At 40.9% G+C, this 19,991-nt stretch overlaps 2 protein-coding genes across 2 annotated transcripts; both read right to left on the bottom strand.

The window, feature by feature from the left end:
• Positions 1-3,028: 3,028 nt before the first annotated feature.
• LOC139946392 (uncharacterized) lies at positions 3,029-7,150 on the bottom strand. Its single transcript, XM_071944037.1, has 2 exons — positions 6,305-7,150; positions 3,029-4,478 (listed from the first exon to the last, which is right to left on the bottom strand). Exons 1-2 carry the CDS (start codon positions 7,090-7,092, stop codon positions 4,151-4,153), a joined length of 1,116 nt encoding a protein of 371 aa, XP_071800138.1. The 5' UTR covers positions 7,093-7,150; the 3' UTR covers positions 3,029-4,150.
• Positions 7,151-9,590: 2,440 nt separating this feature from the next.
• Positions 9,591-16,506, bottom strand: LOC139946385 (gamma-butyrobetaine dioxygenase-like). Its single transcript, XM_071944030.1, has 6 exons — positions 15,972-16,506; positions 14,398-14,915; positions 13,185-13,311; positions 11,894-12,099; positions 10,919-11,085; positions 9,591-10,400 (listed from the first exon to the last, which is right to left on the bottom strand). Exons 1-6 carry the CDS (start codon positions 16,236-16,238, stop codon positions 10,189-10,191), a joined length of 1,497 nt encoding a protein of 498 aa, XP_071800131.1. The 5' UTR covers positions 16,239-16,506; the 3' UTR covers positions 9,591-10,188.
• Positions 16,507-19,991: the final 3,485 nt, after the last annotated feature.

Here is a 19,991-nt window from a genome sequence, read left to right as displayed (position 1 = left end):
GTAACTTACATAAATTAATCACAGGTAATTAAGCACATTCATTTTTTATGAAGGGTGAAATAAGGTTTTTTTAAGCGTTGCTTGGTTGGTGTGGATATAGGGGGAAAACTACAAATAAATATTAAACTTGCGGGTGCAACCATGTGTAAATCTCCTTTCTGGAAGTGTTGGCTCTGAAAAAAACCCAGACACGACATTTCGAACAGTATACTCTGCTCGTCTTCAGGATAAAAATGTTAATGAAGGTGGACATTAATTAATTAACTCACCCGTTGTTTTTTCCACATTGTCCGGTGTCGTTAGAGACGGGGCCCGATATAAGTCACCCTTTGCACACAGCTGAATATTGCCAACATGTCAATGCCCTATCGCCTCTTCCCAATGTCCGCTCAGCCATCCACACTGCAGACAAGTCGGCCTTGAAACGCACCGAGGCAGCGAGCCAACCCGACCCATCCGTCCCCGGTGCTTCCCCGGTTGTGCCACGCCTCTCAACCCATGCCACCCTTCCCCCGTGGTGGCATTGCCCCGGGTGTTCCTCCATGCCAGTCCCCCTAACCCTAAACCCATCCAGCAGTTTTCCCGGGCGTAGAGTGTGAGACTGCATTATATTGCAATCTCTAGCAGTCGTCCATGTTGTTTGTCATCTCACCAACGACGTGTCATCATCATCCACATCGAAGAGAAAAGAGAAAGAAGAAAAAACGCGGGGGTGGACATCACAGCCGGCGAGTCGAGACATTAAAGGAGAAATTGTTGCCTTAAGAATTATACCCCGCTTAACCACTCTATTGACAACAACAATGTCAAGGTATTCACCTTGGATTATGCCATCTGACCTTTGACCCCACTTATAGAAGAAAGATCTTCTTTCAGTACTTGGCATTTTACTTCGAGAATAATGATATACAAACAAAGGAGTGACGATATACCCACGTGTGACCCTTGTAGCAGAGTTTTTCCTAAAATTCGAATTCTATATTATAGCTGGGTGTCTTTGACAAAGAATGTGCTGCAGACCATGTGACCTTTGACCTTGTACATTCTTGGCAGATACAACACTGGTCATATTTTCAGATTTTTTAAAAATTTGAGTCATAATTTCATATAGATTCAAAAGTTAAATAACATTAACGACTGGACTATAGGTATTTAGATTGACCCCCTTTCTTCATTTCAAAAGATGATGAAAATAAGAGATGTTTCATCCATTGACCATTGGTCTGTGTACAAATAATGCCTGTCGAACGCCGATGCTTTGTGGGCTGCTACCTCAACATCAAACATCGTCTGTAAGGGACCAATTGTTAGGCAACACTTGTGCCATACCATTTTATTGTTGCTACAGCAACCGCTAATTCTTCTTTTCTCAAAACAAAACGATGCATAACTTGGTCAGGTTGTTATACTGCAATTTGAAGAGCTTGAGGTGCAACCAATGCTTATTAAGAATGTGTTGAACCATTGTCCCTATACCGTGCCTTATGTGGAGCTGAGGGTCATAAAGTGTGTCCCCCGCCCCTCATGATCCTATACTTCAATGCACTGTTTTCCTCTGGTAACCCCCCCCCCCGAATCCTCCCAAGAATTCTTGAGATTCCAACAACACAATGGAGACACAAGAGTGAAGGGGGTGGGGGTCCACCATGCCACAAATCTAGCACCAAGTTCTTTAAACCTAAACACTTTTATTATAAAAGGGTTCGTAATGAACAGGTTCCCTCAAGATTATTAAGAGCGGTATTCGAACCAACGACCATGCAGGATTGACGCGCCGGTGCTCTACCAACTGAGCTACCCTTTAGCCTTAATGTTGGTTTAGCCTGCTTAACAATATTTAAAGCAATATTTTGTAATGTTTAAAATAAAGCACCTGTATGAAATCGAATCACGGTAACGCCACTGACTCGTTGACCACTGGCTGTCTTTTTAATAGACAGCGGTTGTCGCTTTAAGCGTTCGCAAGCTCCTCTTTCTGAAGAAAACAACCTTCAGTATTCAACCTGAAGTCGTGTTTTTCTCCCTAATATCTTTTTTTTTTTTGGCTTGCACAAATTTGTTGTGTTAGAAATGTTTTTGGCGAAATCTTTTACCATGGAATGGTTTAAATAAGTTCGCAACTTGGCCTAGTTTTATAAAACATGTATGCAGCCGTTTTATGCATACGAGTAACAAACCGTCCCTTAAAGACACTGGACTCAATTGGTAATCGTCAAAGACTCAACATATGCATAGAATAACAAACCGGTGAAAATTTGAGCTCAATTGGTCGTCAAAGTTGCGAGATAATAATGAAAGAAAAAAACACCCTTGTCACATGAAGTTGTGTGTTTTCAGATGCTTGATTTCATGACCCTAAATCTAATTCTGCGGTCTCGAAATCAAATTCGTGGAAAATTACTTCGCTCTTGAAAACTACGATACTTCAGAGGGAGCCGTTTCTCACAATGCTTTTTACTACCAACCTCTCCCCATTACTCGTTACCAAGTAAGGTTTTATGCTAATAGTTATTTTGAGTATTTACCAATAGTGTCCACTGCCTTTACAGCTGTTTACCGTGAGGGTAAATGCTGGCTAACCCGCAGTAAGCTCACATGTGATGTTACAATGCAAAATCATGGTGAACGTACATGCACGTCGAGAAATTTTCTGCTTCATCATAATTGTGGAATACGTTTATGTTCACGCACATTTTCTACTACTAGCAAAAAACATTTGCTTACGGGTAATTAGCTTTATGAAATTAATGAAATTGGGGCCTGGACGGTACAGTGATGTCTTACAAAACAAATGACGTAACCTTTTGTTTATTTCAATGACGTAAGTGACGTAAGGAATACATTTATCGTATACTAAAATTGTTTGATACTTATTATTAAGCCAGTTGTTTAACATGTTTTGATTTTATGATAATATTGGATTATTACTTTTCCTGAATGACGTAATGCTGGTACAAACCACGTACGTCAGAAATGCCAGCTCCCCAGATCAAGAGAAAGCCATGGCAGGGAGCTTATGTTTTGCTTACAAGAATTTCCTTAAAGGTGGCTTACCTTTGGTACCTTTAATGATTAAAAATCTTACGTTAATGTAAGAAGTTCTGCATCTGTTGACCTATGACCCCACTATGTATAATAGCAAAGTCTTGGTTTTACGGGGTTGGTTTGAGTTACACGTGATGGATAATGCAGTGCATTATCTTTGAAGCCATCTCGGTACTAAATAAAAAAAATCCAACATATTAAAAACCACCTTACGAGAAGTAAACACCTTTTTTATAAACACAAGACAATAATCTTTTTTGCATTAGGAATTGCTTTTCGGTTCCAATAGTAACCCGCAATTATTTAAAGTTTTTAAAATGTTGCATTGTACTTGCCTACGAGTATAATTATAAGCACTTGCATTGTACTTGCTTATGTGACCCGAAAATGTTTTATTATATTAAATTCTTGCATTTGATTTGCATTGTACCTGATAAAGATCAATTTTGGGGTCCACACTAGACTTGACTCAAGTCCCAATCCCGTGGTGGTGTTCTGCATTCCCCAACCTGTTCCGCAGGCGGGACCGCAATAGCTACATTTTGACGAAGGCGTGTATGCTTATAGGGACCTCCCGCACGAGAACGGGACTTGAATCAAGTCTAGGTCCAATAGACCCCCCTTGCGTATGACGTCACACTATGTCAAAAAGCGCCTGCTGTCTTTTTCCGCAGACAGACACTGGATTCACAAAACCAATGATTTCATTGGATACACTAATTTCATTGGATAAACGTGCAGTGACGTATAATTTTAATATTTCCATATTTACGATTTGATTGGTCCGAGGTGATGTTTGTCGGCTGCACTCGGTCACCTGCAAGCACTGCATGCAGCAGTGTGCATTGTACACTTGCGTCATGCAATAAGTTGTTATGTACAAACATAACATTGTAGGATTTGATTGCGAATCTCCACGTGAGATGCGAGGTCAAAGGTCCATTTGAACGGATCCTGACGTAGAGGCTCAGTTTATTGACGTCATTCGAGCCTCTAAGACTAATCATCGGACAGTCAGAAATATGCACGTGGACTCACCGTGCTATAGCGTAACGCCTACACAAGGGGATCTATTTACCCACTAAGGTTGTGTGGATTTTTACAATTAATCAACGCTACTAACTGCACCAATATATTCCGAACCTAAACTAGAAACATCAACCGAAGTTGCATCAGACGAAGTTGCTGCATCCGTCAAAGTCATTTCAGTGGTTGTGACGTTCTTCGCTGTGTCCTCGATTTTGATTGGCTTAGCAGTGGTGATCTTTGCCGAACGGACCAATCCGTAGCGTCGACAGCTACCGAACCAACCGTACTCCACACAGCCGGTGGATTGACTGAGTTCAAAGCACGAGAGACCTAGAAGATTGAAGAACCATTTGGAGACGACCTTGGCCTTTGGGGTCCCAGCATCCTGGAGACATTTGTATAATCTGTTACGGATAAAAGTAAACTACAAATCAGAACTATTGATTTGCTATGTATAATGTTGACACATCTGGGGAAATTAGGTATTTTTGTGTTAGCCAATAGCAGTATTTCCCGAAGGACCTTTATACAAGTCGATTTCCTTCTGACATACCGTAATTCAAAAGGGAGTGAATCCTTTAAGTGCGATACCCTCAACTTAGCAAGTACTATATAATGGCCCTTTTCGAATCCACGGCTTCAGCTCCAGATTCGGCTCAGGATAGCTTGGCCCCGCTGTTGTTCTGACAATTAATGCGCGTGCTTTGCGTACGCGCTCAGGGCTTCAGACGAGAGGACGGAGCCTGAAGCCGAAGCCGTGGTTTCGAAAAGGGTGTATTATAAAAACCTAATATCACACAACCTTATTCCCAGATGTAAAAGCTGGGAGCCCAATATGGGCGAGTAAGTCCAAGGACGGGATCGAGCAAAAGAGTAAAGTTCACGCACTGGTCGTTAATTCACGTCGAAAAAAATGAGTCTTGGTTGAAAATGAGGAAAGGGGAAACTTTTCATTGAGTCCTGGTTTGGTAACAGAGGAGAGATGTTTACATACTTTAAAACGTGATCACCCATCAAAATAGTTCGCTAATGGCCCAATTTCATAGAGCTGCTTAAAGTACAAAAGGGGCCAAGTATAACACAAGAATTATGCTTGCCAGATTTAGGTCAGCAGCCAAACAACCATGACACGTGCACATTTTGTGAATTGTATCCTTCTAATTTCTGCTTAGAAGACAGAATCGTATTATTTTATGTTTAAGAAACTCTATGAAATTGGTCACACCATGTCTATTGTGGCATTTGAGTAACAGTGGCGTCTTAAGCAATTCACAAAATGTCCAAATTCCCATTTAGAAAAAAGGTACTCGACTACAAATCATTGAGGATATTTGTGGGGAAATGACTATAAGATTACACTTTCACAAGAATAGTGAAATTAGAGAGACAATTTGTAGTAGGCTTGCAATAATTAGGCTCTTTAGACCAACTGAGTGTTCTTTAACGAAACGAGAACACCGGGTGTGTTGAAAATTGGGGCATTTGGCACCCTTCACAATTCAGATGGCTTTTAAATTGTGCTACTTCGGAAACAAATAATTGAAATAACACGATTGTGAAGAATTGGGATCAGTTGTACTCTTTTTAATTTTGACCAGGTGGTCTTCTACGATTAAGTTAGTTTCCAATGGGACCGATCTTTGCCAAAGGGTAAAGGGGTCCGCAAGGGTGTCTCACGGGGGCGCTACGCTTGGGAGGTAGGGTGAAAGTGTATCATGCTTTACACTTTCTGGTGTGTGTGGGGACATTAACTGTGATAAAATTACTGCAGGGTTTGCCGCACTAAATAAACTCCTACAGTAAACCGATGCTAAAAAAAAAATGTTCAAAAATTATCAATTTTTTTTAAAGTCTCTTAACCTCTTGAAAACCAATCAAGTATACTTTTGGACTACACTTCAGATTTTCTCATAATTTTTTTTGCAGGTCAGCCACAAACCGACTTGCTACCAATTTTATTTAGCACTTCTCCACTTCCCAAATGAAAATAGGAACATCCATCTTTAAGGCTAAATTTCGTGAGATTGTTTTACTCATTTCTCAAAAACTACAGCACCTCAACAAGTAATATTTGAAGGGAAGCTTTCTTTCATCTTCAAACTGTGTTAGTTTAATGTAAATCTATGGACACTTTTTTTTTCTTTTAAAAAAAGTACCCAGACCCTTTAAGGCACCATGCAACCCTTCTTTGTGTTACCTTAACCCGTCTTTCTACTCTTAATATTCTTACCTTTTATCGCACTCACAGTCACTGATAGAGTACAGCCGATGGTTGAAGATGCCGTATTTCGAAGCCCACCTCTCGATCATGTTGGGGCAGTGGTCATGCTCCCGGCAGCAATAATCCGCGGCCTTATCCTCCCCAAGATTCTCGTACTGTTCGGCCTCACTGCCCGGTCCGCACCACAGCGTCCCTGGTATGGTCAAGATCGACCGTTTGTCGCGCCGTTGGACGGGTAACTTTCTCCCCTGCGTCTCACCCTCTGTGGTCTTTCTCGCCAGCTTTGTCCTCTCCCCTCGCTCGACATTGTAGTCAGCTTTCCCTCTCTTATTGCTAGCACTGATGATGGTCTCAACATTGTCAAGATCCAGAGTTTCCACTGTAATCTCATGATTCTCAGACTGAGTCTTCGCTAAAAGTGTCTCCGATGTTCTTCGAACGGGGCGCAAGAGGTCACCGATAGAAGATGGATTGACGTCGGGCGAGGTTTCACCACCGTGTCCTGGTGGTCGTTCCCCCGCAAGGATCTCTACTTGCTCGGTTACGGTCTTATCTCCTGAGACCCCGGAGTCGTGAACTGGAGGACTCCGATCTTCAAGACTGTGCTCGACGGTACCTTGGTGCTTCAACTCCACCACGGGCTCGTTGACGGCAATGTTGTCGGTCCAATCGGCCGGTTGTCCCCGCCCAACTACCCCTCTCGAACCGCGCTCTCGATTTCCAAACGCGTGCACACTTCGCAATGAAAGCAAAGGTGACAAAAGCACACAAAGTAGATACCAAAATCTACAAGACATTTTTATAGATTTCAAGTGTACTTTTTGTGCGAGAGAAGAAGAAAACAAGACAGTTAACCCGTCGACCAACCAACAACAAGCGACCTAAATCACCCAATTCAACTTCTTTTATAGCACGCGGTGGGCCATTCCATTGGTCCTTGGGGTGTTAGGACAGATGTTAAAAGCCATTTATATACCAGTAATCGTTTCCAAGTCTCTGATTTCATTATAACTACAAGTACAAATCATTTTCCGCTAATATACCACTTGATGAAAATAAAAAATAAACACGACCACCTTCAGTGTAAGCCGGGTTCATACTTCCTCTGAATGCGATACGAATGCTGACGTCACAGCTACATATTCGCTGAGAATATTTCTCAAGAGTTGAACACAGGATGAACCGGGCTTTATGCGAGTTACTTCAAAGGCGCTATGCTATAACCCTTTCAACCACGCATCACATCTTTTTTATTAATCAGTCGCCAAAAATGTATCCTTTTTTTAATTAAACCATTTGTACTTAAAAAGAGTACAAATGAACACGTTTCCCGAATTCCGAAAATCTACTCCACGGTAGTATAAAATAATTTTAAAGCAAGACAAGGTAGTTCTAAAAAAACATGTATATACCTGGCAAAACACACATGGTGTTACCGCAAACAAAACATTTAATACCTCACCATGAAATGCCTCAACACACCATGAATTAGTTTGCTTTGTTTTCGTCCATTAATTATATGCCGTTGTTTCTTTTTCCAAAATCATTCCAAGTGTAGATGGATTTCCATCGCACGACTGACATGTTGAAACTGGTGGAAAAATTGGTGCGTTCGATTTGCTTCCCCACCCAGGTCGACCCAGGGGGAAACATGTCCGTCCCTTCGTACGCACGCCAACTCACACACCCGCGCCAACCCGACACCAATATTGGTCAACTCGTGCGCACACAAATTCGTAAGCACGCCAAGTCGTGCCACACTCAAACTCGTACACAGGTGTATTTCTACGTGTTTACAGGAAAACAACGTTTCACGAAAGCTATAAGCATGCTGACAGCGGCAATAGTTCGAAATTATTTCGTAACAACCATAATGGTTCCCACTAATGCGTTCAAATAGCTTTGACGTCATTCTCTGGGCTCAACCGGGTGCAAGTCCCAAGTAACCTGCTTCTGGATTGGGTCACTTGGACCGATAATCGCTCCACCCAGTTTGGTTTTCTCATTGGAGTCGCTTGATTTGAAGAAGAAAATACACCGTGCCAATCTGACTCATCTACTACTCCAATCGGGCTAGCAGTAGTCTAAGTCCCCCATCCAAAAAGAAGACAAACGCAAAAGATGCAACTGCTCACTCATCAAGGAGCAAAGTAGTATGTAAGGGATCAAGAAGGGTGAATTCATAGCCCAAACAAACCAGGTTCGCATTGGTCTCATGGAGCGACTGGTCGTGGCGGTGGAGACGAAAAGTAATGAAAAGTAAATACAAGATTTGTTTCTGATGTGCATTGTTTAATAAGTAAAAACTTTAACTCAGAAATTTACCAAATTAATAACAATCTTAAAAACCTTTATTACAAATTACAGCCAAAACAGGCACAAACGGGGCATAAGTGATATTTAAATAACAGAATGACAACTAAACTATATATGTATATATTATTAATAATTAAATAAGTTTTAAATAACGATTTTATTATAAATAGTTATAAATAATTAAATTATAAATTAAATCTTAGGAAGCTTCAGTTTGGTTTGAAAGCTAAAAAATCTATCCTACTCATTTTATATAATAACAACAAACATAATATTAATTCTTTTCAAGTAGGCTCGAATCCTTGATTCTGATTGGTCGATCCATAGCAATAAGAGTGTGATATAAACCCATATTGCACGGCCAATATGTTCCACTTTGTGCGCCAAGTTTGCTTGAAGATTAATATGCTATCACACGCGCGCTCGTGAAAAAAATACAGCGCATCTGGTTTATATCACACTCTTGTTGCTATGGATCGACCAATCAAAACCAAGGTTTTAAGCCTACTTGAAGAGAACAATAGTAGTAATTGTTATAGTATTTTAGTAAAAGAAGGGTATGATTATATACTAGTATAAAAAAATTAAAAGAATATACTAACGGTTTTTCCAGTTTGTAAACGATATTTCAAACAAGTAGCCAAATATTAAAGGAACACGTTGCCTTGGGTTGGACGAGTTGGTCTATAAAAAGCGTTTGAAACCGTTTGTTATGAAATGTATGGTTGGAAAGATGTTTTAAAAGTAGAATATAATGATCCACACAAGTATCACTCAAAATTGCACAGTTACGTATGCGAACTAATGTTAGTCGACCGTGTTAGTCGACGAAAGGTAAAAATAAAACCACGCAATTTCCAGGCATATTTGTGTAGCTGGTTGTATTATACTTTTACAACATCTTCTACCCATATGCATTTTATAACAAACGGTTACAGAACGCTTTTCAAAGACCAACTCGACCGATACAAAGGTGTTCCTTTATTGTTTGGTTTAGATGTTATTTATGATACACAAATAAATAATAAATATGTTCTGTCTCTTAGACTGACATTGCTTGAACTTGTTGTTGATGTTGTCATGTTCTCTAGCGTCATACTAATTGTTTACATTTTGTTATCAATGGACTTAAAGGGAGAGTCTTTCATTTGTAATTTCTCCAAAATTTAATGAACATAAAAACTTCACGTACGCTATGTTGTTAGGATGAAACATTGTAAGAAACGAACCCATTTAAAGTAATGTACTTTTAGAGAAGGGTAATTTTCACATTGATTGAGCCAAAATGTTCACAGGTTTGATATCTTATAAATGCACATGTTAGGACACACAAGTTGATCGTTAACAATTTATTAACGATTGTATACCCGCCCGTTAAAATGGACCCCAAATGAAAATCATTTAACATTAGAAGAATAATTATTAATTTAAATACAACCACCAAGCAATAATTGTATTCAATCAATCGAGCATCTTGCAGTCTGTTGAAAATAAAACAAACATTGCGTAACGAACACATTAACAAACGGTCGCAGCACTTGAGGGCGCAAAGCTAAGCCGTGGCTGCGTCTGAATTTCTAGTTGCTTTTCGCTTGTGTAGACGAAGCTGAAGCCGTACGCTGTAGACACCGTTTCGGACACAGCCTCTGCATCTTCGTTTGGAGAACACGCATGCGCGACGTCACGTGGTCCATCTGGACGTATCCCAACTCTAGGTGGCGCTCGCTGGTGACGTCGAACGCCGTACGGCCGTGGAGTACACGGTGATTGTTCAGTACCATCATTTCACCTAAAGTCATGCACAACGCACACAACAAAGTTCATCACAAATTACATTCATCACTTCAATAAGTGTTAGATTTGATTATTGCCTGGTACAATGATGTGCTGGATCACAAATTACCAGCCACTTAAATTTGAATTCCTCAGAATATCGAGACCAAACATTTTTGCTTTATAGACGAAAGAGAAGATGAACACCCATACACATTTCTGAATGGATCTGTATGGCACAATGGTACCAGGGTTTGCTCATCTGGAGGTTGCTATTCAAAGGCTAGGCCAGAACCATTTGACATAGTCTGAGAAATTCAAATGTAAGCAGTACATTGTGACTATAAGCTATTAAGTCATGGTACCAGACTGTATTCAAATCTAATAGAATGTATTAAACTCAGTTTTGAGGCAACTTGTTCAAACCATTGTGTTGAATCAAATTTCTGTTTGGTATCCATTTAACTCCCCCAAAAATAAACACAAGTTCATTAAACTATTTTCCCAGAATATAATATTGAAAAGATCACTTACCACTTTTGAGTTTGACGTTGAACACATTTTCTGGACTGTTGATGAAGTTGTCAAACTTCTGGAGGGCGCTATACATGGCCTCAACTTTGTTAACAGCCATGCGCATTGACGGAAGCCGGGCGTGTGTACTGTAGTGTATGCTCTTCAGCTGGTCCTCGTGGTCCAACCTATACAGTAGTTTTAAAAAATATCACCCAATTATTTACAAGTAGTTAAGGTGATTATAATAATTGACGTCTGTTATCGAGGCGCGTGAATTACGCCAGAGATCTGTCCTGAATCTACTTTAATCCCCGTCGATAATCACATTTGTACAACATTAATTATTCAAACGTAACGACCGAGAGTGCAGGTGCCAAACCATACCTCGGACCGTCACCAAAACACAGCTCACGTCACTGCACTTTATCGACTAAAATCAGTAATCCAAGAAATCACTACCAATATCCATCTCTATCCTTGTGGATAAACACAGGGGACCAGTCTAACTGTTTTACAATTTCGCATAAATTAGAGCCCTCTGCAACCCTCCTAACTGGCCTGAAAAACTTCGAGGCTCGTGAATAACGCCAGAGAGTGGCCTCAAGCCTAGGTCAATCCTCGTCCATAATCACCTTTCACCTAGATTCATAAATGCACACCACCGAAAGTGCACACTGCAAAAACTGCGGGAGTTAAATTGGTTCTCTTGGTGATTATATTTCACCAGGGATAAAATAACACCAAGTTGGTGTTGTCACATATAGATACCAGGAAGAAACAATTTGACACATCAGTTTTTGCAGTACAGCTGCAAAACGCCGCCTCGGACCAATCGGAACAATCATCCAATGCAATCAATGTATCCAATGAAATCACTGGCTCTGTAAAACCAATACCTGTCTTTTGGCGGGTAAAAACAGGGGACCAGTCTATGTTGTATAGTTTCCCATAAAATAGAGCCCTCTGCACCTAGGCTACCCTCTTACTACTTACTTAATTGTAGTGTGATATGCGTGATGGTCGAATCCCCCTACATGAGGCTCCTCCCCAACGAGTCGAAACACTTGCTGATTGGTGCACAGCATTTGAAACGCTTCGGGGTCCTTTTGCCTCAACAAATCAGCAGCCTTGAAGCCGTCCGAGAACTGATTGTAACCACCATCGTCATCAGACGCTTTGATGCAATGGAAAAACGCCATCTACGGTTGAAAATCGGCACGAGGCATTTGGGTGGTTGGTTTGCAATTTGTGTTTCTGTACTATACGAAATTGCCGCCACTGTCGTAGTGCTTTTCAATACGGTGATTTGTTTCTTCTTCTCAATCGGTTAAAAAAAGGTAATTCTTTAACAGCAAATCCTGATTTTTGTTTAGGTTGGCAATATAAACTCTGAACACTGCAAAACAAAACGTGCGGTCTGTTTGGCGTAGCTTTCCTCGCCTTCCAACTCTAAAACCCAGGTTTAAATCACGTCGGCCAGCACCACGTGGATTATTTCAGGGGAAAAACCCATGCAACCAGGTATGGTCTGAAACCATAGAGCTATATATATCTGGTTGAACGTGTTAATTCCCACAACTACAATACTGCTGATGCATACAGGCAACGACTCCGCTCATCAGCTGGGCCCAATTTCATGGCTCTGCTTACCGCCGAATTCTGCGCTTACGATCGCGATTCCCCGCTTACGTGCAAGCGCCGAATTTCTACGCTAGCCTTGTAAGCGTAGAATGCCTAGTAACGTGAAGTACGCACGCGCAGAAGCCCAAATTCGCCGCTAACCCGTGAAATACGCTTGCCGTAAGCACAGAATTCCCTGCTTCCGTAAGCGCCGATTCTGTGCTTACGGTAAGCAGAGCCATGAAATTGGGCCCTGATCAGACTCGGCTTTCTGTTCCTAGAACTAGACGGAAAGCTGGGGATAGCTCATTCTCCATAGCTGCCCCTCGCCTGTGGAATGAGCTCCCCGCGGATCTGCGAAAGGCCATCTCGTTGCCTGTGTTCAAAAGCCTCCTCAAGACATTTCTGTTTCCCCACCCACCTAGTTTGTTTGTCTTTCTTTTGTTGTCATAGTCTCATGTTAAGCGCTCTGTTCTCCGTAGAGCGCTATAAATGCTTCATATTATTATTAGTGGTGAAATCGAGCGAGGTTTTGTTTGTTTCAAACTAGAAAACCGGTTTTTTGTGTGTGTCCAAATCAGTTTGAAGGGGCCATCTAGTGGTTTTATGCAATCTCGCATTCAAAACAATAATCAAACAAAATCTCAATACGTCATGTACGTACGGCTGGCGGTTCACTGAGACAGCTCATATCCGTGTGAAGCTGCAGCCCGAGGTTGGTGTAGGAGAGGACACGCTCGGGGTCAAGATTCTCCTCTTGGTAACCGCCTTGTTTCAGAGGTTGAACCATCCTAATAAAGTAACAACAAAGCCATGCAAGGTTTGGAACCAACGTACATTCAAGAAATCACAACCATGAAATCCCTCTGTACTCTCTTAGTCTCAATCAACCAACCGTCTCAGGAGTTCTTCGGAAATCTAGGGTTACTTAGGGTGATCGGGCATGTTTTATACGCCGCTCCAAATCTTTGGAATAATCTCCCACCTTGAATTCTTCACTTAGTGTATATAAATCTAAGTTTAAAAACACAAATTTGTTTACTTCACCCGTTTAATTCATTCTTGCTCTGTTTGTGTATTTGTTGGTTTTTTTCTGCATTTTGTTTAATTCCTTGTAAAGCGCAGTAGAGTATGTTTATATAGGTCACTGCGCAATATAAATGTCCATACATTTTTTGCCCTGCCGTCGACTTCACCAAACTTTACCCAACTTAAGATTTAATCTTAGGACTTAAAGGACGAGATCATTTCTATATTCTTAGACTTTAGGACGTATTGAACCCATCCTTAAAGTTAAAACGAGTTACTCGTTCTAACTCGAGATAAGATTAATCCTAGCGTTTCGTAAAACGGCAGCTGGTCTCTGAGCAAATGACATTTACAACATGGGCAACCCAGGCGCTCAAAATGCTTTTTTCATACACAATCAACTTCTACCCAGGAACCCATGTATATCCCCAATATTGAGATAGGTAACGGAGACGAAAGACATCAAGCATCCTCTGTTAAGGAAGGGGCAAGAGCGCCCTCAACCTACGTGTGGAATTTGGAGCAGATTTGGATTTCTACAATAGGCAAATGGGCATTAAGACCACGAGGAAGAGATGAGTTTCGTGAGCTTACGTGGGTGAGCGTACTGATACTATTGTTGTGTAATAATTTCCTTGTGGGGTCAATATTGTTCAATTGTGTAAAACACCCCACAAGGGAATTATTACACAACAATAGTATCAGTACCCCACAAACTAGATCCACAAACCGGTTGCAAAACTCTGTATTTTGGGTAGTTAAGAAATACAGTTTAAACTTAGTTTTTGGAAACCCAAGTCAAAACCCGGTGTGCACATTATTAACTGACGTTAGAATGTAAAACCTACCCGAAGCTTGTGTCCACCATCGGTCCAACTCTTTTGGCAAGGACTGGAATTTGTTTCGTCTTCGTCGGGACCCCATTTACCTTAGCTATGCCCACTTCATTGAACGCCTTCAGGAACTCAAACAAAACTGTGTCATCAGTGAGGACCTCGTCAAATTCAAACACCGGTAAAGTAGTCGCCACTTCGGCGCTCCATAGCTTCTGAACGGGCGAGCTGATATCATCCAACGGTTCCTCGTCGAATCGGAACGTACGGAGCCATACGGAGTTAAGATCCGTATGGTGGTGTTGGTTCCACGTTATCCGCACAGTGTCTCCACCATCGATGGTTTCGACCGATTCCGGGCAGGCGGTTATATCGAGATCGCTGAATGAGAGACGGCACTGTGATTCGGAGTGGTAGCACTGGCTGCAGAAACAGTTGTCCCGGAGCCAGATAAACGGATAGTCTTGTTTCTCACCGTCGGACCAGGTTACCGCTACGACGCCACGGGTGTCATCTTTAGACAAGGCTGCGACCTGTAACGAGAACAGGAAACCAAAAACTATTTTCAAAACTAAATCATCTTGAGCTTCCCCTGAAGACAATCAGAGCTTACTGATTGAAACCTTTAGTCGTTAACCATCGGTTCTTTTCAGAAACAACACTACTCAAACAGAGATATTCACATGGTGTTACCGCATGCACCTCTTTTTAACTTCAACCATGCAAAGTTTCAAATCCTACTTAAAACTGCAGTTTCCCTTGTGGTTAACTACTTGACGTTTAATCACAACCCCTTTTAGGTGATCCCCTGGCTGCCGCTTCCCAGGTTGTATCGTAGTTTGGGACGTGAGCGGGAGCGTGAGCATCCAGACCACCGCGTTATGTTACCTTCCGTCCTGTATGCCCTACCGTCCCGAAATGAAAGCTCCCTAATAACAAGCGTAAGACGGACCCAAACAGAACCATGTGGAACACCATTTTAAATAACCTATTGGCCATGCAGGGATGCGTACACAAGAGTATCAGTTTATATGGTAGTCATGATTGTGTAATGGCTTCACAAAAAAACTGTTTTAGTAGCCAGTGGACATTAAGAGAGTTTGCTATTGTTTTATTTTTTCAACAATTCAGTCATTGTTATAATGAAATATTTAATACAGCACTAACCCAAAACTTATAGATTCACGCTATAAGTCGCCTACAAGTCTAAACATTCCCGTCACCACTTTTATATTCATTGTATACTCATGATTGTAACGCAACCAACCCCAATTCGCTTGTCGTTAAGTTTGCAGATGGTACAACTATAATTGGTTTTATTCAAAATGACGATGAAAGTGCTTATCGTGCTCAGATTACTTCCGTTGTTAAATGGTGCGAGGAAAACAATTTATATTAAATGTAGACAAAACCAATGAGTTGATTGTGGGCTTAGGAAACATAAGAACACCAACGAGCCTGTTTGTATCCATGACAACGTTGTAGAACAAGTAGGTACTCGAGGTACACTACAATTTCCGATGTTTTTGGTTTTTAACTCTTTCACGTTGGTTGAATAAATAATTATAATCTAATCTAATCTATTATACCTTGTTTTGAACAGCGTATGAAGACAAGAAGCCGTTAACCCAAGGCTTAGCCTGACGTACTTCAAACGGGTTTCTTGGACGAGTTGGTGGTGCAAGAAAGGCCCAAGACCGGCCTGAAGAAACCGACGAGAAGCCCCGGTGCTTGTACCCATCAGTCAAGAGCGCCTTGCGTTGCCATACTCGGTGATAGCTGTGATTAGCCCACCAAGCAGCCGAAGCAGAGCGGTGGGACCGCAGAGAAATTCCAACTGGTATGTTCAGGCTCATTGTTGCAACTGTGAGTCGTTAAAAAGAGTGTTCTCTACAGATGCACCGTGGAGCTGTGAACCGTGCACACAACAATGCATAGAGCATACAGTGACTTCAACTATCCACGGATCAACACTGTAAGGATGATACACAGTCGCACATACGCAGTCCGCATACGCAGTCCGTCAGGACGGTACGCACGCACCCCACCCCGTCAGGACGACACACGCACTTTTAGATGTGACTGGGTGCACGCACACAGTGCGAGTAATGATAATAATGAACAATTTTTGTAGTGCGCATATCACAATCACAGAGAAGTCCCTATATATGCGCTTTGAGATGAAAACAAAAGAGAAGTAAAAGTTAATAGAGATGTGAAGTAAATACAAAAGCAAAATTAAGTTGATATAGAAAGAAGTATTCTGAAGGCTAATGCAAAAATAAATGTGTTTTTAACTTTGTCTTAAATAAATTCACTGTTTGAGCTTGTTTTATGGTGTCCGGAAGACTATTCCATAATTCTGCTGCTGCTGCTGCAAAAGCTCTGGCCCCATAAAATTTAGTAAAAGTCGAGGGACATACTAAGAGAGACCTAGATTTAGAGCGGAGATTAGGAACTGGGTGATATTTTTGGATGAGTTCCTCAAGGATGAAAGACTCAAGTTGATGACTCTGTCTGAATTTACTGGTAAAGTGAAGAACCTCGGTTTTATCTGCATTAAAGTAACACGTTGCATTGGATCGGTCGAGTTGGTCTTTGAAAAGCGTTCTGTAACCGTTTGTTATAAAATGCATATGGGTAGAAAGATGTTGTAAAAGTAGAATGCATTTCATAACAAACGGTTTCAAACGCTTTTTATAGACCAATTCGTCCGATCCAAGGCAACATGTTCCTTTAAGTTTGAGATCATTCTGAACAGACCAATATATTATATCTAAAACACAAGCCTGTAGTTTTTGAACCGCATCATATTGTTCACCATCTTCAATGAATTCATAAACTTGAGTATCATCTGCATACATCATACATTTCAAGTTGTGATAAAAAAATAATTTCCTGCAGTGGTGCTGAATACAAAGTGAATGCCAAAGGGCCTATGACAGAGCCCTGAGGAACACCATGGGTGGATGAATAAATATGAGATTTAGAGCTTCCAATAACTACAGGCTGACTTCTGTTTTTAAGGTAAGAAGTGAGGTAGTTTCAGTGCATTTCCGTCAGCCCATATCTTTTCTCCAAGCGTGAGTAGGTATTTTAACGTCCGTTTCATCCAGAAAAAAAAATAGATACGCATTTAATGTGCGTTCACGTGCGTCAGTTTGCGTTCATACATTCGTGCAGTGAAAGGATCTTTGCATTAGTTATTTGTCACATTATTATTGCCTTCCGTCCAAAAAAAATATCTCAGATTTTCCAATTATCTTTTCATGACGTCACTTCCCTTTTTACAAAACTCGGTATCCTAAAAAGAAGGCGCACGTTTGTCTAGTCATCTTTTCTGATCAATTTCTAGCCATCATTCTCTGACTTATTGTACCGTCCGACTACGCATCCGATAGTGTGCAAGACCTCATTCCATTTTTTTCTGTATACCTACGCATTATAATAATGCGCAATCCGGTTACGCACTTCGCTTCATACGCACTGTGGACTTTGATAACGGGTCCGCACGCTGCGTACGCAGTGAAAACGCAGAAGTGCGGAAATTAAAGGCACTCTTCTTTTGTGTGTCGGTGCGCAGGAACACATGAACTGGTTTCAACTGAAGAGGGCGCCGAGTAATACGGGACGGGGTTGCAGCTAGGAGGTTGTCCCTCGGAGATTCGGTGCCCCCCCCCCCCGAAAATTATTTAAGAATGTACAACGTAGTACTGCTAACAAAATAATACTATACGCGACTCTCCTGAAACAATCACTCTGTGATTTTCCTTTTTCAAAAAAACAACAACTTGACAACTAATGAAGCTGAAACTGATATAACAGGAGTGGATTTCACAAAGGTAGTTCTAACTTAGGACTAGTCCTAAGCAATGCTAAGAGATAGGACTGGTCCTAAGTTAGGACCAGTAACTCATCCTAACTTAGGACTGGTCCTATCTCTAAGCATTGCCTAGGACTAGTCCTAAGTTAGGACTACCTTTGTGAAATCCACCCCTGGGGTCGATTTCACAAAGAGTTAGGACTAGTCCTAACTTAGGACTAGTCCTAGGAGATATACAAATTGCATGGATACTCCTAAGTTAGGACGAGTAACTGGTCCTAACTCGAGATAAGACTAGTCCTAACTCTTTGTGAAATCCACCCCTGGTATATTATTGTACATACATCTTCATTCACAGTGTAGTAGGGATTCATGTTATGGCCAAAAAACAAAGGTATCAAAACCCCTTTATAGAAAGAGGCAAAAACAATACATCAGCTTCGTTTTTACCAACCCACTTATCTATATGTAGTTCCTTAAAGCCACCGGGAAGTGGTATTTTTTCAAAATAAAGCTTTTGTCACTAATATATGTGTTTTGATGAGTAGAATGTGAATAAACAGTAAACTAAGGTTTTAAAAAAATCAGTTCTTATGTTATTTACAAATTTAAGAGTAGACCCCGACCCGAGAGGGCGCTGTTCGTGACGTCAATCGAGGCAGACTTTGCCTGTAATGCGTAGAGTAAACACAATATTGCAAAGTACATGTACGGACCAAGTCGTGAGTTTGTACGTTTCAAAAACAAAATTTGTTTTTTTCCGGCAATGCCGACCAGATGTATTGCTGCTGAATGCAGAAAAACACTTTATGAAATGTACCAACTCACGACTTGGACGTACATGTACTTTGCACGTGTGTTTACTATATGCATTGCAGGCAAAGTATGCCTCGATTGACGTCACATAAGGGGTAGGCGGAGTCAGCCCCCAAAAACAACTTTATATTTTTTTTAAACATATAAATCGTGACAAACAATTACTAAAAAAATTGTGTTATTGTTCGTAAGCATATGTTTGAAAGAAAAACAAATCTATTTCCAGGTGACTTTAAAGGAACACGTTGCCTTGGATCGGACGAGTTGGTCTCAATGGAAAGTGTTTGAAACCGTTTGTTATGAAATGCATAGGGTTAGATATGTATTTTAAAAGTAGAATATAATTATCCACACATTAGTATCACTCAAAATTGCGTGGTTTTCCTTTTACCTCGTCGACAAACACGGTCGGCCATTAATTGGAGTCAAATTTTTGACTCCCATAAATGACCGACCGTGTTAGTTCGCAAATTAAAAGGGAAACCACGCAATTTCGAGGCAAACTTGTGTGGATCATTGTATTCTAATTTTAAAACATCTTTCCAACCATATGCATTTTATAACAAACGGTTACAAACGCTTTTTATAGACCAACTCATCTGACCCAAGGCAATGTGTTCCTTTAATCTAAGATAATCTAGGATGTGATAAGATAATAACTTTGTTATCCCACACTGGGGAAATTAAAACTGGCCTTGATTTATCAGTACAGACAAATAACACTAAAAATTGTGTAACAATACACAGACAGATAAAAATGACATTATAGACAGACACACTCAGTGACGTATACTATAGTTTCCGAGAAAACAAATCTTTTAAGTCACATTAATGCCAAATATTTAACATGACAGGATGTAGGCCTAATAGTTTGACTCAAAGTCAAGGATAAAAATTTGACTCAAAGTCAAGGGTAAAAATTATTTAGCAAGTACACTGGGGTTGGAGTGTAGCGTTTGCTTCCAAATAA

Source organism: Asterias amurensis, chromosome 13 (genome assembly GCF_032118995.1).
Source record: "Asterias amurensis chromosome 13, ASM3211899v1".
In the NCBI taxonomy this organism is placed as follows: domain Eukaryota; kingdom Metazoa; phylum Echinodermata; class Asteroidea; order Forcipulatida; family Asteriidae; genus Asterias; species Asterias amurensis.
The sequence above is the reverse complement of the archived record's forward strand: the minus strand, read 5'-3'. Positions and strand labels throughout refer to the sequence as shown.